Source organism: Eubalaena glacialis, chromosome 10 (genome assembly GCF_028564815.1).
Source record: "Eubalaena glacialis isolate mEubGla1 chromosome 10, mEubGla1.1.hap2.+ XY, whole genome shotgun sequence".
Classification (NCBI taxonomy): Eukaryota; Metazoa; Chordata; class Mammalia; order Artiodactyla; family Balaenidae; genus Eubalaena; species Eubalaena glacialis.
Window position 1 is genome coordinate 794644 of NC_083725.1, and position 23749 is coordinate 818392.

The 23749-nt window shown below is 60.7% G+C and overlaps 1 protein-coding gene across 1 annotated transcript in view; it reads left to right on the plus strand.

The window, feature by feature from the left end:
* Positions 1–5254: 5254 nt before the first annotated feature.
* The window catches only part of IGSF9B (immunoglobulin superfamily member 9B), a 41295-nt gene continuing 22800 nt past the window's right edge, over positions 5255–23749 (plus strand). Inside the window, exons 1-7 of the mRNA XM_061202525.1 lie at positions 5255–5318; positions 14297–14494; positions 15951–16097; positions 20865–21016; positions 21266–21383; positions 22433–22574; positions 22841–22986. Coding sequence (XP_061058508.1) covers positions 5255–5318; positions 14297–14494; positions 15951–16097; positions 20865–21016; positions 21266–21383; positions 22433–22574; positions 22841–22986 — 967 coding nt within the window. The remainder of the gene's footprint in view (positions 5319–14296; positions 14495–15950; positions 16098–20864; positions 21017–21265; positions 21384–22432; positions 22575–22840; positions 22987–23749) is intronic.

Here is a 23749-nt window from a genome sequence, read left to right on the forward strand (position 1 = left end):
CTTGTTCTTTGGCAGATTCCCCATAAATTCCTGATCCTCCGCTGACATCAATCTTTTGCCAACTTCAGTGATGCCAGGAGCTCCAAGCCATGGCTCCATGTGCCTCTGTAGAAGCTTCCACACTATACTAGAATCCCTGGTCAGTCAACAGTCTTGGGAAGAGGCTGGGCCCAGTTTTTCTCGGATGTAATGCAGCAGGGGCACAGAACTGGAGACAGAGAAATAGCACATACGTCCTTTCAGATTCCTCTCCCGCAGACCCTCATCCCCATTACCTTCTCCTGTCCCCTCTATGGATGGAGAGAGTATGGCTCAGACAAAAGAATGACCCAGACTCCCAGCTTGCTAGGGCCAGAGCTGGATGGCCCCTTTAGACACCTGGAAGCCAGAGCGTGTAAGTGAGGGCCACAGCTTTCCACCTGCTCCAGTGCCTCGCTGCTGGGCCTTTAGTTCCGGGCAGGCAAGGGCAGACTCAGGTGGAGTCCTGTGAATCACATTCTCTGTGACGCAGCCCTTGGCAAGGTGAGGGGTTTCTGAAGAGTCACGGCCGCGTATTCCTGTGGGTACTTCACAGGGAGGGCTGTCATTAGGGCTCCTAAGCTCTGTAGGACAGATCTGATGCAAAGCAGAGAACCTCTTTTCTGCATTCTTACATTAAGCCACAAAAACATGAAACACGTCTTCTCTGAGACTGTTCATAGCTGGCCTGGAAAGCCACGAAGGGAGAGGAGCGTGGTTGGTAAGGCTGAGAGGGTTATCGTCTGGTTTTCAGATAAAATCATCCTAAATTATGGCTCTACTTTCTTCCTTGGGCAAAAACTTGATCTTCTTTCAGCCAGACAAGAAACGAATACAGTTTGGCTAAAATTCCAAGAACTGGCGCCCACCTGCTATATCCTACCATACACACGGTTCTGCAGTATCACGCTCTGTAACAGGTGGGGTCCTGGTAGACCCCCTCCCATGTTTGGGGACCCATCTGGATGAGACGTCATAAAATGATCCTATGTGGTGGGAACAGGTGTCTTAAGCCAGGAAGGCCTGGATCTGTCTCTGGGCCAGTCACCACCTCCATCTCACCAAGATGTGGCCTTCAGGGAAACTGTAACTGAGCAGGAGAATACTGGATATTCTGGGAAATTAGAATCATAATGAAGTTTGAGTTTTAAAAAGCAAAGTCTCCAGGAATTTATTTTTGGAGAGGACAAAGTGGACTGTTAGAACAGCTATTCGGGTCCAGAAAAACAACGTATGGCCAGAGGCTGCAGGTGCCTGCAAAGATCTGTGAGCATTCTGAGCTGAGATGGAAAATTCTTATGATAAGAAGGTTTAGAATCCTGCAAAGATTTTCCCCACTTCTCCTGCATCAGATCTTAAGATGAGATATTTATACTTCGGAAATCCAATTTCCTTTGTTTATTTTCTTCTCTCCTTCCAAGTTCTTTTAAACATGCTGACTGGTCTCTGGCATATTGAGAGAAAACAAGGTGAAAGAAGTTGCTTCATGCATGGGCTAGGCTTCTGTAATGGTCACGCTCACATCCCTGTGTGCCTGGGACTGGTGGTGGCAGCTTGAATTCAAGCGAGAAAATTCTAAGATCTAGATACTGTCTGTCTACAAACGCTTTCTTTCTAGGGATTTCCTCTAGAGTTCATTTTTGGCTGAATTTTGGAGACTGTTTTCCTGGCAAATTGTATCATTTCCCCAGTGGCTACAGCACAACCTCCCATCCCACGAGCTTTGGGATGTGGACACTGCTCGTATCAAGAGGTAGGGATCTACATTCTCTGCTTTGGAATCGGGGCTGGGTTTTGACTCTATTGGAAGTGGTGCTATGTGTCTTCCAGGGCTAGGACATAAAGGGAAGTCTATCTTCTGCCTGGTTCTACTGAGATGCCAGCTCTTGGAACCCAGCCACCATGCTGTAAGGAAGCCCAAGCATCCCGTGGAGAAGCCCACCTGGAGAATAACTGCAGTTCTTTGCCTGCAGCCCTGGCTGCCAGCCAGCAGCACTTGCTGACCACATGAGTGAGCCGCCTCCAGCGCACAGCTTCCCTCCACCGGTTGGTCAGATGTTGTATGAAGCAGAGAAGAGCTGTCCCCACCATGCCCTGCCCAAATTGCAGATTTGTGAGCAAATAAGTGACTCCTGTTGCTTTAAGTCGCTACATTTTGGGATGGTTTTTTTTTTTTATGTGGCAAGATAACCGATACAGTTCCTGACTATAGAAACACTAAACACCCTCTCTGGTGCTCACTGGGGTAAATTACTTGGACTTGGAGATGCCTCTCTTCCTCACAAGCAGCTGTTCTGACGGCTGTCCTCACCTAGATTCTACAAAGAGGTCTGGGACCACTGAGGAAGGGGGGATGACAGTGAGTGAACAACTGGTTTTGAGTCCTATGTGCTCAGTGGATGTGAGGAGGGAGTGAGTACCCCCTCCTCTTCTAGATTTGAAGCTTCCGCAGACACCCGTCCTTCAGGGCTCCAGGGGGATGTGTGGGTAGGTAGCTAGATGGTTTTACATGGAGGAACTGATAAGACTAGCATTTTGTATTTCCAAAATGTAGGAGGGATGACATCTACTCCCTTACCTGATGTACACACCTGCATTATTAGAGACACTGATGACTCACCAGGTACACCCAGGAGCTGCTCCCAGGAGTGGCATACATCCTTCCCTCATGTCCGTCTTGGATGCTGGGGTCCATGCTCACCTTGAGTCCATTACTGGATGTGTCCCATCCTTCTTGGGTCCCGAGATTAGCCACGTGCCAAGAGGGAAAGACTTAATTGTCTCATTCCTCACTGTGACCTGATATTGTACATCTCTTTTGAGTTGATATGAAACCAAACTGAGACATGTCTGAGGATGACGCTAACTTTTACCTTTGAATCTCAACTTTCCTCCCTTTTCTCTCTGCCTTCACTCCCCTGTTCTGCTGCATTTCCGGTAGATTTAGCCAGAAGAAATTTAGTTCCCTTTTCAGATAGATCTTTTGAAACCCTTCCCAACCGAACTCACGCTCTTAAGCTCTTTATGTTATTTTTTCCTTTCAATCTGACAGACAGTTTTAGTTCCCTAGCAGAAACCACCATGCTGAGTAGGACAAAGTCAATGGCCAAGCAAATACAGTCAAGATGATGGTGAGAGTGGCTCCACCCCTTTCCTTACCCTCCAGGCCCCTAGAAGAATGTTTCCCACTCCTCTGCCGTGTTTATGCCTACAAAGGGCTAGGGACTGGGGCGGCCCTGGGGGACCCAGCATTCCTCTTTAGGCCGGCTAGCTGCTTAGGGGCTTTACAAAGAGAATCCTGTTATCGTTAGTTCTGCAAAGGGATCCCTTAAGGCTCATAGCCCTAGGACCCTGGTCACATGTATATGTTGAGGGCAGAGCTCTAGTTCCTGGACACGCTGGCTGGGAATCAGCCCTTCAGTGGGGGACCAGAGCTTCCAACTCATTTCACATCCCCAAGAAAGGCATCTTGGCAGAGAAAGAGACCCTAAAGTGATGGCTCAGGGAGAACTGTCCCTGTATCACCAGAGTTATGTCTCATGACTGGAGCAGTTGGGCAGGGCAGGATTCTGGTTCTCCAGGTTACATCCAAATGCTAAACTTTACCAGTGTATTTGCTGCTCTGCTGGGGAGGGGGTCCCAGCTTTCCATCTCCTGGCTGGCGGTGAGCTAAGAGGGTTCACCTTCCAGGGAAGGCTGTTTCTCCAGTGTTCAGGCCACTTTTGATGCATGGTCTGTGTGTGTGTGTGTGTGTGTGTGTGTTTTCTTAGAAGCAAGTTTCCCTCTTGTTTTTTTTTTTTTTTTTTCCCTTTGAGCTCCATGTCCTAGAACCAGTGAGCTCCCCTTTGCCGCCCCTCTGTCTCCCCTCTGTGGCAGCAGCCCATCCTGGGGAGCTGTGCCCCTCTCACCACTGCTCTCACTCCTTGAAAGAACAGGCATCTTCACTGCAGCCTCAGAACGCCCGTGTGAGGGGATTGTTTGTAGTAGATGTTTCCATGACACTCGTTTATTTCTTCTGCAAATACAACTGCACTGGGGGAGGGGATGAGATTGGGAAACATGAACACCTTCCAGTTTCCTCCCTGTCCTCTACTGTAGGAATAAGAAGCCCACTTTCCCTGGGTCCCTCCATCCCAGACCCCTACACTGCTCCCCAAATCCATTTGGCTTCATGCTGCTGAGATGGGGCCAGGCTCCCAGGCGGGTGGGGAGGGGGGAGGAACCTTGTGCTTGAGGAGACAGCCTTTTTAGGAGAAGAAGAACAAACACTTTCACTGCTCAAAGTCGAGATTTCGTGGTGATGAGCAACTATGACCCGCACTGGGGGTGGCAGTGTGCACACGTGTGTTCCCGACGGGGCCCGTGACTCTCCCGCAGCTGAGCCAATGAATCACCCCAAATCTTAGCGACTTTTAGAGGTCATTTTAGTCATCCCCCTGCCTTCGGGCTGGATGGAGCTGAACGTAATCTCACGTTTGGGTGGGAGGGGGTGCGTTGGGGACAAAAGAGTGGCCGTGTGTGGAAGGGAGGGGGGTGGTGGCGGTAGCGCGTGACCCCTTTGAAAAGATCTCCGGCGAAGGACGTTCCCAGCTTCCCCAGGCTGCCGTTCCCGGGTTTCCCCATCACTGAATCAGCACCGTCCTCCCGGGACGCCTTTTTGCTGGATGGAAACCGGATGCTGGGTTCACTAGGTGGGCGGGGGCGCCGACCCCCTCAGACCAGCAGGGTACCCGAGACTCCAGGGTCCCGTTAGCCGGCCCGGCAGCCACATTCCCTCCCCCAGAAACTTGCCAGGCAGCGGGAGCAGGGAGCAGAACCGAGCGGAGACGCGGTAGCGCCTTCTCCCCGGCAATGCGCATGATTCTGCGGCTCTGGGCTGGCCACACGTCAACGCACCTTGAACGGCTCTCCCCCTTCGCCGCGACGGGCAGGCGTCCCAGCCAATCGGGCCCCGGGTTCGCGAGCCACGCCCAATGGGCGGACTGCGGGGGCGGGCCTGGGGCGGTGCGGCCGGGCTTCTCCTCGGCGCTGGCTGCGCTCCGCTCGGGCTCTAGTGCAGGTGCCGCTGCGCCGGGCGGGAGGCTACGCGCCGAGCCGAGCGGAGCCGCGGAGGGATGGGGAGCGGGCCGCCCGGGCTGCAAGAGCCGCAGGAGCCGCGGGAGCACCGGCACGGGGCGTAGGCGGCGCGGGGCACTTTGCGATAGGATGAGGCTCCTGGCTGGCGCGCGGTAGTACTATGATTTGGTATGTGGCCACTTTGATAGCAAGTGTGATCAGCGCCCGAGGTCTTGCGGCTCAAGGTGAGTTGAAGTGCAGCGTCCCTCCCCTGCGCCTCCCGGCGCTCTCGGCCCCGTCCTCCCGCCGAGCCCGCGCCCTCCCGGCGGGCGCGCTCCGAGCACCGCGGGGAGGGCGGGGGCCGAGGCCGCGGCCGGCGGGAAGGGCCTGAGCCCGGGCTGCCGGCGCTCGGGAGAGGACGCCTCGGGCTTGGGTCCACTTCGCCACCCTTGGCCCCAGGGCTTCACAGCGGGTGCCGCGCCCGGTGCCCTTCGCGGGCGCAGCCGCCGCCGCGAGCGCTGGGGAGGCGGCGGCTTTCTGAACTCTGCCGCCGGGGAGTTTGCGGGTCTTCGGGCGGCTGCGGCACGCTGGACCCCGCGCAGCGCCACCGCTCCGCAGGAGAGCCGCTGTGGGGCTTGGCTCCGGCTCGCGTCTCTCCGGACCACACGTCTTGGCAGCTGGAGGTCGGGTCCCCTCGCAGGGCGGGGCGCACGGAGCCCCGCGAGAGGAGAAGAGCTGGTTCCGCGCGGGGTCCCTCGCCGGCTGCGAGGAGCGGCCGCCTTCGGCTGGCCCTGCCCGCGCCCCGCTCCGCCGCACCTGAGCCCGGCCGGGCAAAAGTTCCCTGGGAGCGCGCCGCAGCCGGGCACAGCTGGCTGGGGGCGAGGGCGGCGGAAGGGGGTCCCCACTGCCGCGTATCCGGGCGGAGGGAGGTTTTCCTCTTTCCGTTTTTCCGGTGTGAGCTGGGCAGAGGCCAGAGGGAAGCCCGCGCGTTGGGTGATGCGCGCGTGAGCGCGCGGGCTTGTGCTCTGGAGACGGCAGAGCCACCTGCCCGCCTCTGTGTGACACCCCGGCTCTCGGCCCTTGTATGGAAGTAGGAGCGGAGCCTGGAGGTGCCGGGAGCTCACGGTGCTCAGCGCGCAGACACGACCCGGCTGCGGACAGGTTCGTAGGGCCGGGAGGGATGGCTTCCGGGGAGAACCGCGGGGGGTGGGCGGCAGCAGGAGGACCCGCAGCGGGATACCCCGCGTCCGGCCGCGCTCGCGCAGGAGGGTCCTCTCCTCGCCGTGTCTGGGGCTGTGTAGGGGGAGGGGAAGTGATTTGGGAAAGTTTCTGGAATGGAATAGGTCTCCGTGCTGTTTGGGGGGTGTGAATACAAACAGAGGAGGGCGAAGGGAAGGGTGATTTTGTTAAATGGTGTGTGACCTGGATGGTTTTAAAGCTCTCCCTTTGTCAGGTGGGGAAACTGAGGCCAGAGTGACCGCAGAAGCTCGTGGAGTGGGGTGTGAGGTGGTTCGAGCTGCGCTTGAGAACCTGTCTCTAGCCTCAGCCCCCCCTCCCCCCATTCCCTTGTAGTCTTCCGATGCCCGCAGCTTCCTCCCCTCCAGTTTTTGGTATGTTCCTGCTATGGGACTGTGGCTGAAAGCACAAAAGGATGTGCTGGGATCTTTGAATAAAAAAGAGACTCCGAAGGGAGGCTCTGAAATAGCCTCCAAGCCTGAGACTTCAGGGGAGGCGGATGGACTTTTTGCAAGTTTAAGCACAGAATAAAGGAAAATGGGCTTTATTACAGCAGCACACAAAGCGGCTAGACAGAAGGAAGGACTTCTCAGCATTGAAGGTTGTTGGCTATGAAGCTTTTGCCTTCTTCTGTCTGGGGTGGCTGGACATGAACCCCTGCCCGCCACCCCTGTGGGTCTTGGGGGACTTTTTAGCCAAAGGGGCTCTGCGTGTGGTGGTGAAGGACCTAGGTCTAGTCACAGGACCTGGACTCAAGTCCGGCTTGGCTACTTGCTGGCCTGTGACCTTGGACACGTTGCTTCGCTTCTCTGATTGTCACTTGCCTCATTGGGGGTTAACCTGAGCTTGTAGGGTTTTTGTGAACATTAGCGTTCTGTAGTAAGTAAGTAAATGATGATGATGATGGTTTCAGTGTCTGGGGCTTCCAGGCCCCCCTCTCAATTTCTTTCCCTTGAGCCATTCAGGGCATTGGGAGCTGGGAATGCCTTGGGGTAAAGTTCAGATGCTGCCTCTGTCGGGAACCAAGTTTGGTTTGCCAGGCAGACCTTGCCCGGGGAGACGTGGAGGGCTGCTCGGAAATCCTTCGAAAGATCTGTAAAACTGGAGTTTTGTCAGTGGCCAGAGCCTTGTGGGAAGAATGCGGGGAGCCCAGGAGGCAGGCAGCTCATCACGCACAGCCTCCGGGGGCAGGAGACGGGCCTGTGAGGCTGCCGCCTGCACACTGCCAGCATTCAGATGCTGCTGTGTGAGCTCAGCTGTTCTCCGACTGGCAGAGGTGACTTCCGGGAGATTCCTGAGGGGAGGGACTTTGCGGTGCCAGTCTTAGGGTTTGGCTGAGCAGGGGCTGCTCCAGCAGAGGGGCAAAAGGGTTGGGACAGAGGGAGGGATGGGCTTGAGTCACGTGTGTCCGGGGGGCAGTGGAGAGGTTGGGGAGGGTGTGCAGAAGAGCCTGGAAGATGGCTATTGGAGTCTGCATCCCAGACGTTTGCTGAACAAGCCTGGGGGGAGGACCCGGGCCTTTACCGCCAAGGCTGCCTCCTCCTGTTGACTACAAATCCTGCATGACTAGTGTCCCCAAATAAAGTGGGTTCTGACTCAGATCCTGCTGGTAACTGGACCAGTGCCCCTGTGCTCTTGGCCTGGCCCTGACCCTCCTCCCTCCCTTTGGCAGCGAAGGTGGGAGGGAGGAGGTCTAGGCCTGGAGGCTGCTTGCGAGACCCACGGGCAGCCTCTCAGCTGAGCAGGACGTGGCCAAGTGGCATGTGTGTGTCCCCAGCACACACGCTAGAGGCAGGGGTGTGTCTGGCAGGCCGCGCTCAGGAGAAGCTGAGCAGGGGGTGTGTGGGAAGAATCAGCTTTCAGCTGCTGGCCCCAAGATCGGCGTGTGCTGGACCTGGAGCTGCCGGGTCCCAGGGCCGGTGGTTTCAGGTTTGAGGCTCTGAGACAGAAGGCTGGGATCTGGTTACCGAAGGAGCAGACGCTGCCTGGCCGGGAGATGCTGAACTCCAGCCTTGCTCTGGCTGCCCTCTGTCCTGGCTCCTGGCCCTGTGCTCTCCTCCCTCAGATCTCCCTTCCTCGGGCCTGGCTGCCACAGCCTTGCTGCGCTGAGGGAGTGAGGGCGGACCTGGGCGCGAGGGGGTGAGGCCCGAGAGGGACGAACTCTCTTCTCTCTGAAAGGCTCCCTGTCCCCCCGCACGTCCCATGCCTCCTCAGGCTGGGCCCGGGTCTCGGGTCGCGGGGAGCAGCTCTTTCCCGTCTGCGCCCGAGGATGGGTAAAGCAGCTTGTGTGAGAGTGGGTCTGAATTGTGGAAAGAGCTGTCACTGGTGCAAGCTGCTGGAGGTGACTGCACACGCGTGTGTGTGTGTGCACGTGCATGTGCGTGTGTGCACGCTGTGCGTGTGTGCACGCTGTGTGTGCAGCTGTGTGTTTGCATGTGCACGTGAATGCAGCAGACAGGCGACCCAGAGTCTCTAGGAACGAGGTGGGCATCACTCCCGTCTGAGTGTTGATGGCCGTGGGTGGCAGTAAGGCTAGACTTGGAGCAGACGCCTGGCTTCCCTGCCCCCTGCTCCACACCTGAGTCTGGGCAGCCCAGAAGCTCAGCTCAGGGGCTGGTCGAAGGATGCCTGAACTCGCCGAGAGAAAGCCTCAGTGGGGACACACACGGGCAGAGCCCCGGGGATGCAGAAGACGGGTCTGTCTTGTAAGGTGGGCTCTGGCCTCGGCTGCCCAGTAGCCTAGACTCCTGAGTGGAGAAGGGGCTGGGTCCCTGGGGAGCCGGGCGCAGAGGCAGCTTGTAGCCTGGCCCTGCCCACGGGGGTGAGCCCAGCCTGCCCGAGGCAGCTGACCTATTTTTCTTAGGAATCTTCCTGCTTTTCTGTTCTCTCTTGCGTGAATCAGCAGGAGACTGGTGAGCAGAGTCGGGGCCTCTGTGAAGGTTTTGGAGAGCAGTTCCTCGTGGGCCAGACTGTGAGCAAGGTCTCAGCCAGCCTGCCTGTCCTCCTGGAAGGGGGGGAATGGGTGCTGCTCTCAGCCCGTCCCTCCACCCCGCCCCGCCCCGCGCTCCCTCCTGGTCCAGGCCCGGCCACAGGCTGTGGCAGGTAACTTGCACACACTGTACGAGGGGAGCCGCTGTCCTGGTTTCTGGCTTCTGAGTAGGGAGCGCTGCTGACGCTTCACTATGAGCAGACACGGGCTTCGATCCCCCCCTTACTCGTGTCCACCTGGCGCCTTACCCGAGGGCTCTCCCGGCTCGCGGGCACTTGGACCAGGCCTGCGCCCGCCCGGCAGGCGGACAGGGTGGGTGTCGCTGGGTCTGCCCATGGAGGAGCCGCTGCAGGAGCAGAGCGGAGGTTGGATTGCTGACTGCTTCCTGCCAGTGAAAGGCTCCTGGGGAAAGGCTCTTGGAAATACAATCTAGCCCAGAGCAAATTAAGGCTGCTAATAGCGTCGTTGCTGCCTCTGGGGCTGCCTGGGCCAGGAGGGTTAGGGTGGAGAGGCGCCCACGGAGGAGGGGGCCTGCAGGTCCTGCCCCTCCCCCAGGGCCTCGAGAGAAGATGGGAAGGTTCCCAGCCAGCGCCAGGCTGGGCTCAACTGACCCTTGACTTGGGCCCTGAGAGTTTGATGGGGCGTGGGGGCCGAAGGGCCGTGAGGACAGCACTGGGGAGACTGCAGAGGGTGGGGACCTCTCCGAGGATCTGCCCGGGGGTGGGGTGGAGGTCCTGGCCGGAGGCAGGCTGTCCCGGTGCCCTCTGGCCCACCTGCCTTCTGGAAGGAACAATCAGGGTGCGGCCTGACGTGGACACAGCCGTTCCTCCATCTCACACTTGGCTTTGGGTGGTATGTCTGTTCTCCGCTTTCCTCGTGCAAGCCTCTGGCTCTCCACCCCCCGGGTAGGGGGTGGGTGCTGTTCTGGGGGAGCCCAATCACAAGCTCCCTGGAATCTCCTGGAACCCCCTGGCGTGTCAGGGAGGAGGGACTGGGGGACTGTTGGGGGCTGTGCCTTTTTTGGACTCAGCAGGGATTATTTTTAGGCTGGCAGATGGAGGTGGTGGCTGGCGCTGGTATTATTAGACAACAGGCCTGTGGTTTGGGAGCCTGGTGCCCAAGGGGGAGGGGGAGGGGGAGAAGGATGGGGACAGGGGAGGGGAGGCTCCCGGAGGACTTGTACTCACAGAGGAGGAGGCTGGCGCCGTCGCCACACCCAGCCCCAGCTCCCGGGTCCCAGGTGGAGGGGGCTCAGCCCAGCGCCGGCAGCTGCCTTCTGACCCAGGCGCACCCCGCCGTCGTCCTTCTTGGGTCCGGGGCTGCAGAGCTCTGGCTGTGAGAACCTGTCCAGAGTGTGTGGTGTGGAGGGGCTGGCCTGACTCAGCGGGGGGAGGGGACTGCTTCTTGGGTTGGCGCGGGAGGGGCCTTCGTCCTTGGTCCCTGGGCCTGTGGTCGGGTGAGTGGGGGCCAAGGGGAAACACAGCAGCTGGAACCTGCCCCGACCCGCTGCCCGGCGGGCGGCTGAGCCAGCCAGGGGGCCCCCAGCCTGCTCACCTGTGAAATGGAGATGGTAGTACGCCTGTCAGCGAGCGCTGCGACCCAGCACGGGCCGGGTATGTAGGAGCGGCCTAGAGGAAGCCGGGTTTGCCTGGTGGCTGGCTCTCCCCGGCGTCAGACCTTCCCGTCCTGGCACCTCTCCTCCCCCAGCCCCGCCTGTGGAAGAGCCCCAGCTTGGGGGGGGGGTGGCGTGCCAGGCCCTGGATGCCCCGTGGTCCTGTGCTCACGGGGGATCCAGTGGCAGCCCTGGACCCGGCTACCCGCCGGGCACCACCTGGCCCAGAGAGCAGGAGATTTGTCCCCTGTGGGCTTTCGGAAAGGTCAGCCAGACCGCAGGGGCACCGCGTCCTCCTTTGCCCTCTCTGCCCACCAGGGTGCGTCCCCAAGATGCAAATTTGCTCTGCTCCTCCGGGTACAGCTGTGTCCTGCCTTCTCTGAAAGGGGTGTGTGGCATCCAGGACACCTCCCACCCCAGCGGTGCTCACCCTGCAGACGCCAGCGTCCCTTTGAGGCTCGCGGCCTTGTCCCTCGGCTGCTGCAGGCTTCTGTGGTGGGGAGGGGGCTGGGGCCTCCCCCTCCTGCAGCCCTCCCCCTCAGGTCACCACCCATCCCTGTCTTGCCCTCCCCCCTCCTTCCTGCTCCCTTCTGAGCCCACCAGCCGCGAGCAGACTGCTGCTTCTGGACTAACGGCCTCCCTTCTGTCCCCTCCCGGCTCTGGGTCCTCTGAAGGCCTGTGTCACTGTGTCCCAGGCTGAGTCCTGTGTGCCTCTGAGCTCTCCCTGTCTGTTTGTCTCTCTCTGTCTCTGTCTGTTTGCACCCTGACCATCTGTCTCCATTCTTGCCCCTGGACTCTCTTTCACTCTTCGGCTTGGGTCGTGTCCTCCTAGGGTTGAGGTCATCTCTCTCCTCCATCAAGCCCCTCTTCCGTCTCTGCTGCCAGCAATGTTTACTTTTTTTTGCAGTGAGCTTTTCTGGAGAAAGTGTTTTATTAGACATGCTTGGCTCAGAAAGGCTCAGGCTGAGGGGGAAGTGCTCGCGGGTGATGGAGTGAGAGCACGCGCTGTGTGTGGGTGTGGGTGTGGGTGTGGGTGTGGGTGTGTGTTGAGGAGAGGAGGGAAACTGATAAATATTTTAGGACTCAGAAAGCCAGGAGGGCTGGTCTGAGCGTGGAAGCTGGGGCAGGGCCTCCCCCCGCCCCCCGCCCCGGCCTTCTTCCTGGGAAACGGGTCTCTTTTGGCTTTGCTCCCCGTCTCTGCACTGCCGGCCTCACCGTGTCCTCTCCCAGCTGCCGGCCGCTGGTGGAAGGGTCCTCGGGAAGAACCGTGGAGGCAGGGCTGAGGCCCGGGTGGGCCTTGGGGGGGTGGGTGCGTAGCCCTGAGTCCAGGCTGGCGGGGGCCGGTGTGGAAGAGGCTGCCTCGCTGCTGTGCGGAGAGAATGAGGCAGCCCAGGTGCAGACCCTCACCCCGCCAGAGCCTCCAGAGCCTTCGCTGTGAGAGGGGGGCAAGCGACCCTGCCCCCTGCCCCAGGCGCTGGGGCCGGGAAGGAGCCCCTTCTGTGGAGACCCCTGCCCCCCAGGTGATGGCCCCCGCGAGGAGCCCCCTCCTCTTACCCTGGCTCCTGTATTTCCTCTCTTCTTCTCCTCCAAAGTCTACACACTCACACGTGCACGCACACACGTACACACACACACGCGTGCACACATGCTGCTTTCCCTGCTCGCTCAGGCGGCCTGCTCCTTGCCCATCCCTGCAGGGTCCAGGATCAGCCTTTGTGCCCGGGTGCTGCGAGGCGGGCTCTGTCCCCACCTGGTGCCCCTGGGGTAGCGGGGGTGCCTGCTGCGCTCTCCCTGAGGGGCTGGGATTCAAACTTAGCCTAAAGCAGGGCTGGGAGGGTTGGGAAACCGGCTGGGGCCTCAGGCAGGTGAGGGCAACACTCTGCTCTGCTCCAAAAATACTCTGTGATCTTAGCTCTTTCTCTAGAAAACAGTGATGTCACCGGTAGCCAATCAGCTTCTGGAAGGGTTGCCTCCTCCTTCTTCCGCAATTTGCAGGAGGAGAGGGAGCTGGAGCGGGAGGGAGAAAAGGAGAGACAGGCAGAGACACAGACCCAGAGAGATGGAGGCAGAGCGCACCACGGAGACCGGGCAGTGGAAAAGCAAAACCCCTTCCCCGGCACAGGCGAACGGAACCCCACACGTTCCCCCAACACACACACACACACACACGCGCTGATAGAGACATACAAACGGGGAGGTGCGGAGAGACTGGCAGGTAGACAGAATCACCCATGTAGCGGGGAGCTAGAGAGAAAGTGACAGAGACACAGCGAGACGGACGTTGGAGGAGGAGCCAGAGCCAGAGGGTCAGAAAGACACAGAGACACGAAGGATAGACGGACGAGAGGAGCGGGGCAGGAGCCCGCAGGGGAGGGAGGTGTGGTCAGAATCAGGCCCAGAGGCACGCGGAGGGCAGGCGCGGCTCTCCTGGGCGTCCCCGGCTGGGAGCCTCCGCGGAGGCTGCTGTCCCTGGTGCTGCCTGGAGGGGCCCAGCCGGGACTGGCGGGGAGGGGCGGGGTGGGAGGGTAGTGTGGGAACTGGAGGGAAGGTGGGGGAGGGGCCTCTTTCACTGGGAAGGGAGCTGGACAAGGTGCCTTTGGGCTGGAGGTGGGGGTGCAGGCCTCGGGGCGGAGCCTGGGTTAACCGCTTCTCTCTGCGGCTGGGGGTGGGGCTGGCCTCATCTCCCGTCCCTTCCAGGCCCTTTCGGGAGGGTGGCCGAGCCCTATCCAGCCGTGCGCCTCGTCCTCTGCCGGAGGCGGGGATGTTCCCCTTAGCTGGCTGAGGTTAGCGGCCCCAGGGTCCCCCTCCTGCGTCCCTAGCCTCCTGCGGTCTTAATGGTGATGTCTGGGGCTTCGCAGCCTGATAGGCTTGGGGCGTGGAAACTGGCGGGCTGGAGGCCCCTCCCGCTCCCCCCTCTGCGGCAGGCGCAGTGGACAGAGGGAGGAGGGGCAGAAAGGCCAGCTCCGGCCCCCGGGGTTTTCCCTCTGGTGATGCCACGAGCAGCCTCTGCTCGGCCTGTTAGGGTTCCCCGCTCCTGCATGGAGCACTCTTGCTTTGTGCCATGAACATCAGGCTGAGCTGGGGGCGGGGTGTGGGAGGACGGCTGGCTCTGCAGCTCCTGCTGGGCTCCAGTGGGAAGCATCCTGGTGCAGGAAGACGGCCCTTGTTCACCCGCTGCAGCGCCCGGGCCACAGTGTCCGCAGAGGGGCCGAGGCCCCTCCACCTTCTCAGTGGCCACGCTCCTCAGAGCTGGCGGGGGTGTCATGGGGGAGGGCGCGGTCGGGCTCCGCTCTGTGGGGTTGGCAGGGCAGGGGTGGCCTCTGCGGGGGCCGGGCAGGATCTCCTTTCACCTCCTTTCCTGTGTCCCTGTGTGGCTGTCCCGATAGGTGCCCACGGCCTGCGAGAGGAGCCCGAGTTCGTGACCGCGAGGGCCGGCGAGAGCGTGGTCCTGCGATGCGACGTGGTCCACCCGGTGACGGGGCAGCCCCCGCCCTATGTCGTCGAGTGGTTCAAGTTCGGGGTGCCCATCCCCATCTTCATCAAGTTTGGCTACTACCCGCCCCACGTGGACCCTGAGTATGCAGGTAAGGCCTTCCCGCCTGGCTCCGGGGCCCCCGCACCGTCCCTCCTGCCTGTGTCTCGTGGCCTCTTGTCTTTTCCGACGGGCCTCGTATCTCTGTTTTCCCGTCACTGTCTCTGTCCTCCCATCATCCTTTGCACTCTGGGAGGCTTTAGTTAAGTGGCGTGAGGAGAGGGACGCGGAGGTGGAGCAGACACAGAGCTTCCTCACAGCCCCGCTGGGCCGCAGGGGCCGAGGCCGGAGGAGGAGAAGGGAGGCCAGGAGCCGATGGGTGGGAGAGGAGGCCGGCGGGAGGGCGGCTTGGCAGGAGCAGCTGTGTCAGAGCCATGGCGGCCGCGGGGTTTGCTCTGTCTGGCTTTGCCCACTCCCTCCCTCTGGCTTTGAAGGTGGGGCCTCATCCCATCCTGAGTCCTGAGTGCGAGGAAGTGTCGGGGCGCCTGCTCCACTCGCCGCCTCGTCCTCCGGCCGCCCTCCTCCCTCCCCCTGTGGCCCCAATGCTGTCTTGCTCTGCAATTACTCCTGCCAGCGGTGGCCTCACTGAGTCACTGTCAGGGCCTGCCCGCCAAGGAGGAGGGCGTGGGGCGGTGTGAGTGAGGGGCCTGTGTGCCTGTGCGAGGGTTGCACGTGGGCTTGTGTGTGTGCATGCATCTCTGAGTGTGTGTACGCATGCGCGTGTGTTGGGGTTTAAAGGAAGAGAGGAAACTGGTGGGACACAGCTTTTATCTTTACTTCTGATTTCTGAGGTCTGCATTGCATTTTTCTCAGCTTCTATTTTTCTCTCTGTCCCTCTCCCTCCTCCTGTGTCTATGTCTCTCCGGCCCTGGTTGGTTTTGACTGTCTGGTTTGTAGGCAGATTGCCATTGCCGAGGAGACAAGGAGGAAAGCACAGGAGGTCGTGACACTGGGGCGAGGGGTGGGCCCGAGTGGAGAGTGAGCGGAGGGGGGACCCCGAGGGCTGCTCTGGGGAAGGGGATGGAGTTAGGGAGGGTGGCTCGGGGCTCTGCTCGCCTGCCAGCCGCTCCTCATTCTCGGGCTACAGGCCCTGCGGCCGAGCTCGGAACCTGGGCTCTGGCTGGATGAGCGCTCTGCTCTCTGGCCTCCGTGACAGGACTAGGAGGGGATGCCGGCACCCTGTCCCCAGCGGCCTCTTCTCCGCCCCCCGTAGGGGTGCTGGGCAGACAGGGTGCTGGGCGTGGCAGCCATGGGGACCTGCTGGGGCGGGGTCCCGCTCCTCTTCTTCTGGGCTCTCTGGCCCCCTTCCCGCCAGCTCCGTATGCCTCCTGCCTTTCCTTGGCCCCAAGAGAACGGGAAGTTGCAGGGAACTGAGGCTTTCTCGGTGCAGCTGGCGGGCAGCGAGGCTGGGGCTCTCGGGGCCGCCCTGCTCTGGGCCTGCCCGGCGGCGGGCTGGGGTCGCAAGGGTGCTCTGCGCGGCCCTGACCCACTCTGTCCCCTCTCCACAGGCCGCGCAAGCCTCCACGACAAGGCGTCCCTGCGGCTGGAGCAGCTGCGCGCCGAGGACCAGGGCTGGTACGAGTGCAAGGTGCTCCTGCTGGACCAGCAATACGACACCTTCCACAACGGCAGCTGGGTGCACCTCACCATCCACGGTGCGTGCGTGCGCGCGCGCGGGCCTGTGCGTGGTGCGTGCCTGCGTGCAGGCATGTGAGTGCGTGCGTGCGTGCGAGTGAGCGGGCAGACGTGCGTGGTGCGTGCCTGTGTGAGTGTGCGCGCAGGCGTGTGAGCGTGCGTGCGTGCCTGCGTGAGAGCTTGCATATGTGGTGCATGCGTGTGCGCCTCCTTCCCGCGCCTCCGGGCTGGGGGCCCCAGGCCGCTCGCTCGTCCTGGAGCCCCCGGGGGCCGTGGGCGCAGAGGCCTGGCAGCTCCCGGCACCAGGGCGTTTGCCGCGGGCGGGGTCGTCAGAGCCCAGCGCAGGGAGGTGGAAACCGGCATCTGAAACCGGTAGGGTTGAGGATCTGCGGGGCGGACTCGGGAGCAGCCGCAGGAAGACCCTCTCCGGGCACCTCCCTGTTACAGCCTTCCTTTAGTCCATTCGCCTCAGTAACCGTTGGGCGCCAGTCTCTACGCTGGATGATTGGCAGCAGCAGAGCAAACCCAGGGCCGGGCAGGGATCCTGCTGGTCCCGGTCCGGAGGGTAACCTTCTGATGCCCGCGGGTACTTACCGCCCAGGTGAAGGGTGACGGGCCTCGTGCTGTGCCGTGCTTCCCAGGGGGCCGGGGTTTCCCTGGACCGAGGGTCCCCTGTGCCCTTGGGAGCCCTCCCTTGGGAGGGGACATTCCTGAGGAGCCAGGGAGCGCCGGAACCGGGAGAAAGTGGAAGGAGAAGTGGTCCCCACGGTGGAGGGGAGCAGGGTTTTTGCTTTGATTTGTTTTTCTGACCGTACAGTTACTCTTCATTCAGTTTATGAGCCGACGTGTTCAGCCGCCGCGTGTTGCAGACGCTGAACTGGTAATTGAGGTGTCAACAGTGCATGTGCTTTGGACGCGCCCCCCACTGCTTGGGTCTTTCTGGGTGTGATGTCTGTGACCCTGGGTGCTGCGGTCGGGAGAGAGGAATGGGCGGTTGCCTGGGCTGCAAGTCTCTCTGAGCCTCGACGGTCCCTGCCTTGTGGGGTCGGGTCAGGCCATGCTCCTTCCGCCTTGAAAACCCATCCAAGGCCCTGGAAGAACAGAGTATTTTAGCCAGAGCATTGGTCTCTGGAAAGCAACCTTAGGGACGGTGGCCCTGGGTCAGTGGTCCAGGCTGCCTGAGCCTCTGGGTGCAGGCGGCTCCTGCTGGGCAGTCCCCAGAGACCGATTGGAGGCTTATTTTAAATCTTGGTTGGGCTGTCCCCACCACCCGCGAGTTTTTGAGTCATCCCTTTTCGATGCCAGCTGTTGTGTGTGCCCAGAATGAAAACTCGGCTTAATATTAGCCCAAGCAAAACATAATTAGGAAGGTAAACCTGCTGCTGACAGCGTCACTGACGAGCACCGAGCCAGGAGCCCCACGCTACTTGCTTTATTGTGCCCTTTCCCGAGGCGGGCCGACGCCTCCTGCAGCCCCACCTCCTCCCCTCACATCACTAATGGGTCCGGTCCAGCGAGCGGAGAAGCAGGCATGCGCAGACGCTCCGAGCCGGGACGCAGAGCTTCATCCGGAGTCGTGTGTCCTGTTAGAGCTCGGGCTCCGTCTGCCCCAGGGGGAGTTCATGGCTGGGAACTCCTCATTGCTCGGATGGACCGGCACGGAATGCGACCCGATGAGACTCGGCTTATTTCACGAATCCACCGCATTAGCTGTCTGATCCCTGGCACCCATATCACCTCTCTGAGCTTCCCTTTTGTGTTTCCAAGAACAGAGCCTGTTTGTAGGGCTGTTGTGAAGATGAAGGGAAACGCTGTGGGTGAAGATGTCTGGCACCGCGCCTGGAAGGTTGGCTGCGCGGGGTCATTGTGTGCAGGATGCTGGTTATCCTCTTCCTTAAGGGAGAAAAAGATGAAGTTGGGTCGCACAGGAGGTGCCTCAGGCTGGGAGAGGTGGCCTGTGGTGGTCGGAGAGCCCTTGGGAATACACCCACGGTCACCCATTCAACACACACTTCTGAACATCCACTTGGCAGGCTATGGGGAAACGCAGTGGGTGTGACCCAGACCCAGCTCTGAAGGACACGTCAAGAGGCAGTCAGGTCCAGAGAGAATTGCAGTATGGGCTTTGGGAGCGTGAGGGATGGAGGGCTCCTCTGAGGCAATGAGCCCTGGGCAGAGACCCTTCGGGGAGGAGGAGTCTGCCAGGTGCTGGGGCAGGAGGCGGGAAGGGTGTTCCAGGGCAGAGGGAACAGTATGCCTGGAGGCCCAGAGGAAGGAGAGCCGGCGCATTTAGGCAACCTGGCAGGTTGTTCATCCGGAAGGGTCAGGCTTTAGCACTGGGGCTCATCATCGGATGCTTTCCCTCACCAGGGGCCTCCCTCTCAAAGGGTGGACACCACAGGCACCTCCAAAGGTGAGCGATCTCACCCTTTCTTCCTCCTGCATTCTGAGGTTCCTTCCCGCGTAAATACTTCCGTTATCGAAGGAAAGAGTTTGGAGCACCAACGTTCCGTTGCTTCCAAACTAGAATATTTAATGTCAGGCATTTCTGACTGGGATCACCTTTGGAAAATGAAAAATTAGAATCACAGATTGTCTTATTCTCCTTCTGTGTTTTCTTGAAGACCAGTTGGGAGGAAACAAACCCAATTATTTCTTTATTGCATATAAAATACCTGGAAAGCCAGAGTCAAACCTTGCTTTAGGTTGATGAATTGCTTGGAGGAGAGACCAGCCTATTTCTAACGTGCACGATTAATTATAGGGCATTTGTAAAAAAGAATTAAGCCTAGAAATGCAGCTGGTAAGCTCACACCTAATCCAGTAAATAATCGGGAGTCAAACCATTATTTTCCGGAAAACTCGAAATTGTTCAAAGTGCTTTCCTGATTAGCACCTAAATAGTAAAGTAATTATGTAATTAGTAATTAATTTGTCACTTCAGGATGTAATTTACCATATTATCTTTTCTTTAAGCGTGACACAGAGGTAACAGAGGCCACGGCTGTGTGAGCTGGAGTTCAAGGGCAGGCGTGGCGGGAGGGCTCTGCTGGGGTGAGCGCACGGCCAGGCCAGGAGGGGCCTGGGGTTCGGATGCCAGGTTCCCTCTGCAAGGACTTGGAATGAGTTTTACCTTCACTTTTGGTGTATTAGACGTTGGGTGAGGATGGACTTTCTCTAGGATGTGTCGTGCGTGATGAAGCCTGCTTCCTGGTTGCCCAGTCCTCACTCCTGTGCCCCCTTTGTGGCCACGCTCAGCGGAGGGGTGGGGAGATGTCGAAGAAAGCCGTCTCGCCGTGGTCTTGTCTTCGGTTTTATGTTTGCGTTTGTGTTGGCCTGTTGTGTGTGTGTGTGTGTGTGTGCGCGTGCGTGCGTGCATGTGTGCGGCTCTTTCATTGCATTCATCTGTCTGTTCGACCAATGTTTGTTGAGACTCTCCTACATGCCAGGAACTGCGCTAAAAGCTGGGCACATAGTGGGATTCTTGGAAATCTCTGCTCTCAGGAGACTTGGTCGTAAGTGCTGTGAACAGTCTGAGTAGACAGGAATGCAGCAGGTGCCTTGCTAGACCGGCTGACCAGGTGAGGCAGAGGTGGCATTTTAGCAAAGGCGAGCAGGCACCGAAAGCGTGAGATGTGGGTACAGCCCGGGAGCGGGGATGGCCGACGCAGAGCCCCCAGGAATGGAAGTCCTTGGCATGTGTAGGAAGGCGGGAAGGCCGTTGTGTCGGAGCAGAGTTGAGGGGTGTGCGACGGGAGGTGAGGCTGGTGGCAGGTGGTGGGTGGCCGCGACCCCCAGCGTGTCCTGGGCCTGGGGCAGGGCAGCCTCCGAGGAGACCCCTCTCACAGCTTCTCATCGGGGCCTCAGGAGCCCTGGGCGGCCGACAGCGATGACAGTGATGACAAAATGACCACCATTTCACATGTTTACGTTTTACCAGCTCCTTTCACGGACTTTACCTCGCTAATTCCTGCCACTGGTCTGGAGGGTGGGGTTTAGGTAGAGCCCAGAGCGGCTGAGCCCAGGGTTACAGAGCGAGTGGCAGCTGGACTTGAACTTGGAGCCTTGAGCCCGGTGCTGTGGACCCTAGGCTGGTGTCAGCAGTTTCCCCCCACTCCAGAAGACCCCGAATGATCGTCCAGGGAGTTGGGGTTGATCAGGTGGCTTCTATAGGCAGCTCAGACAGGTGAGACAGAGTGTGTTATTCATACCGGATGGGATTTTAGAACTCCGAGGCAGGTGCTGGGGGACAGCCTGGCACGGTCATCGAGAATTCGGAAGGGAGTAGCCCGTAGACTGGGCTGTCGGCCTGGTCCCCAAGGCAGCTGCGGGGAAGGTGGGGGATTGTCGCTGCAGAGCCTGGGCAATTCTTTGTCACCTGGCTTGTGATCTGCGCTAGGCCTGACAGGGCTCAGATGGCAAATGTCCCAGAATCGTGGGCCTGGCTGGGCTGGGGTTACAGAAGGAGGGGCGTCTGGATGATTGTGGGGTGACGGGTGCCTCGTTTATTGCTGCATCCCTGGTGCTGAGCATGGGGGGCCTCCCTGTGGGTGCTGGACAAACAGTCCTTTATTGGGAATTAGGTGTATGCAATGGGGAAAGTTTAGACTTGGGATCCAGCCACACTGCCTCTGAGTTCCAGGTCCCCCCCCACAAGGCAGGGCCTGTCACCTGTGTCACCTCCCACCTCCTGGAGGGCGCCGGCCTCATGGGGTGGCCCAGCGCAGGGCCCTTGCTGTGTGCAGGGCCGCTAGCTGACCCCACCCCGCGCCTTGGGTCTCTTGCAGCTCCTCCCACCTTTACAGAAACACCCCCCCAGTACATCGAGGCCAAGGAGGGCAGCAGTGTCACCATGACCTGCACAGCTTTTGGGAACCCTAAGCCCATTGTCACCTGGCTGAAGGAGGGGATGCTGCTAGGCGCCAGCGGCAAGTACCAGGTGAGTGTGGGTCTGCCGCGGCCGCGGCACCCTCTCCTCCTTGCCCTGCGCCTCTGGCCCCGTGACCGTTCACGCTTGCGGAGGCGCTGGTGGGGCTGGAGGCGGCAGGCGGAGCGGCTGGCGCCCGTGTCCTCGGAGGGAGAAGCCTGCTTCCGTGTCCCCAGGTGCATGGGCCCCAGGCCACTTCCACCTGGGATGGAGTTGGCGGGCCCAGGGCTGGCAGCTGAGCCCGACTCTCCTCGGCCCCAGGTGAGTGACGGCAGCCTGACGGTGACATCGGTCAGTCGGGAGGACAGAGGTGCCTACACCTGTCGTGCGTACAGCATCCAGGGGGAGGCCATCCACACCACCCACCTGCTCGTCCAAGGTGAGAGCGACCTGGCCTTTACGCCCAGGGCCTCTGGCAGGGAGTTCCGGCTCCACTGAGCTTGTGGGGGGGTTCTTCCCAGGGCGTGGGTGGCTCAGCTGGGGGTGGTGGGAGCTCCTCCCCCTATCGTGGGGCTCCTTGGTGGCCTGCGGCGGCCCTCCCGTGACGTGGCGGGAGGCGCCATGCCGAGTGGGTTTCTGCTTTCTCTGAATGTCCGGAGGGCATCCTGCTGGGCCTCCTCCTTCCCTGGGGCAGGAGCCCTCTCTCAGGCCTCCACCCTCTGATGATGGCATCAGTAAACAAAGATAGGAATTCCGTCCAACCCCAGAGGGTTAAATAACACAGAGGGCATTTGGTGGGGCTGGCGCCTTTGGGGTCAGCACCTGAGATGCCAGTCTGCCTTGCCTGGGGCCCCGAAGCCCCCCGAGGGGGCGGCCTCCGTCCTGCTCGAGGGGTGGGGGCTGCGCGCTGCTTCCGCGACTCGGGCCTGTCTGGAAGACCAGCACCACCGGGGCTGCTGGAGCTCCACCCCTCTCCTCCCCTTCCCTGACCCGCCTCGCCACCCCTATCTGGTCAGCCCACAGCCTCTTACTCCTCCAGTGGCAAGGCGGTTCCTTTCTCCTTCCTGCACGTGTGCTGCCCTGGGCTCCGCTGCAGAGAAGGAGGGGCAGGGAGGGCCGTGTGCGTGTGTGTGTGTGAGTGTGCGTGTGTGTGTGTGTGGGCTGGCTGCTCGGAAGCCGGGTTTACAGAGGGGCTGTGCGTGGGGTGGGCGTCTACAGCGGGCTGGGAGCACACGGCCACACCTCCGGACCCCTTGCATCCCTGGGACCTGCAGGGAGAGGAAGAACCTGAGCACAGGCAGCAGCTGGATGCGTCTCCATGACAACCGCTTGGCTGCGCTGCCAGCTCCTGGACCAGTGCCTTCCCCGCTGTCCCTCCCAGGCTTGGCGTGCCCCTTCCTGAGGGTTGGCGCCTCCTGGGAGCCCAGCGCCGTGGTCCCCCCCCACCCCCCCCGCCAGGAGAGGTCACGCTTGTTCCTGTCCCCCCAGGGCCTCCCTTCATCGTCTCCCCTCCTGAGAACATCACTGTCAACATATCCCAGGATGCTCTGCTCACCTGCCGGGCAGAGGCCTATCCCGGCAACCTTACCTACACCTGGTACTGGCAGGACGAGAATGTCTACTTCCAGAAGTGAGTGCCCGCCCTTCCCTTGGGGCCCAGCCAGGCCCCCCCGGGGTGAAGCTTCCGAGCAGGGGCTGCCCTTGGGCTCTGGGAGCCGGCGGGGGTTGGGGGCGTCCGGTCCGTGTGTCCGTCATGCTGAGGCCAGTGTGTGTGCAGAGGGCGCCTGTCCGCCTCCTCGGCTGTGCGGAGGACTCGCTGGCACGTTGTCCAGCGTTGAAGGGAAGACGCCTGCCCCCGCCCCCCGCCATCGTGTCCCGCGTTCTGTGTCCCTGCAGTGACCTGAAGCTGAGGGTGCGGATCCTGATCGACGGGACCCTGATCATCTTCCGGGTGAAGCCCGAGGACGCGGGGAAGTACACCTGCGTCCCCAGCAACAGCCTGGGACGCTCGCCCTCGGCCTCGGCGTACCTGACCGTGCAGTGTGAGTGGGGCAGACGCAGGCCACGCTGGCCGCACGGGGGGCTGGAGGGCTGCGTGGAGGCAACGTGGGCGGAGGAGGGGCCGAGGCGGGGACGGGACAGCACGGGAGGAGGCCTGACCCGGGCTGGTCAGCGGAGGTGAATCGAGCCCCCGCCAGGCTCTTCTCCGGGCCGCACGGCCGCCCGTGTCCGCTAATCCATTCCGTCAGCCTTGCCCCGGTTGGGCTCAGGGACAGGCGGGCCTTCTGGACACCGTCCTCATGCCGGTGCTGGCCAGCTCCTCTGTCCGCACCTTGAACGAGGTGTTTTTTCCTCAGTATCTGAGGGCATGTAGCTCACACCCAGTGGGGCAGCTCTCCTGCCGCTCTCTGCTCCCCTGCTGGGTGGGCAAGGGGGACAGATCCTCTCTGAGATGACTAATCCGCTTCCCCAGCACCGGGCCCCTGGCGGCTTCCCTGCCGCGCCTTCCAGGGCTGCCCAAGACCCAGGGGAAGGGGCTGCTCTTGGGCCGGAACGACCGAGGGCTTCTGTGCAGCATCATTCAGCTTGCTGGTCTCGAGTGGGGGAGAGCATGAGTGCCGAGGGCTAATCTCTTCCTCCTGATTGGAGGATGGCTCCGTCACTTTGACAACAAAGGCCCCTCTTGACGTGGTAGGTGACAGGCTCTCCATCACACAAGGGCTCGTGTGTGAGAACCACTCCCTCCCACAGCACGGAGGGGCGGGCGAGAGTGTGACCATCTGGAGAGGCGTGGCCCAGAGGTGG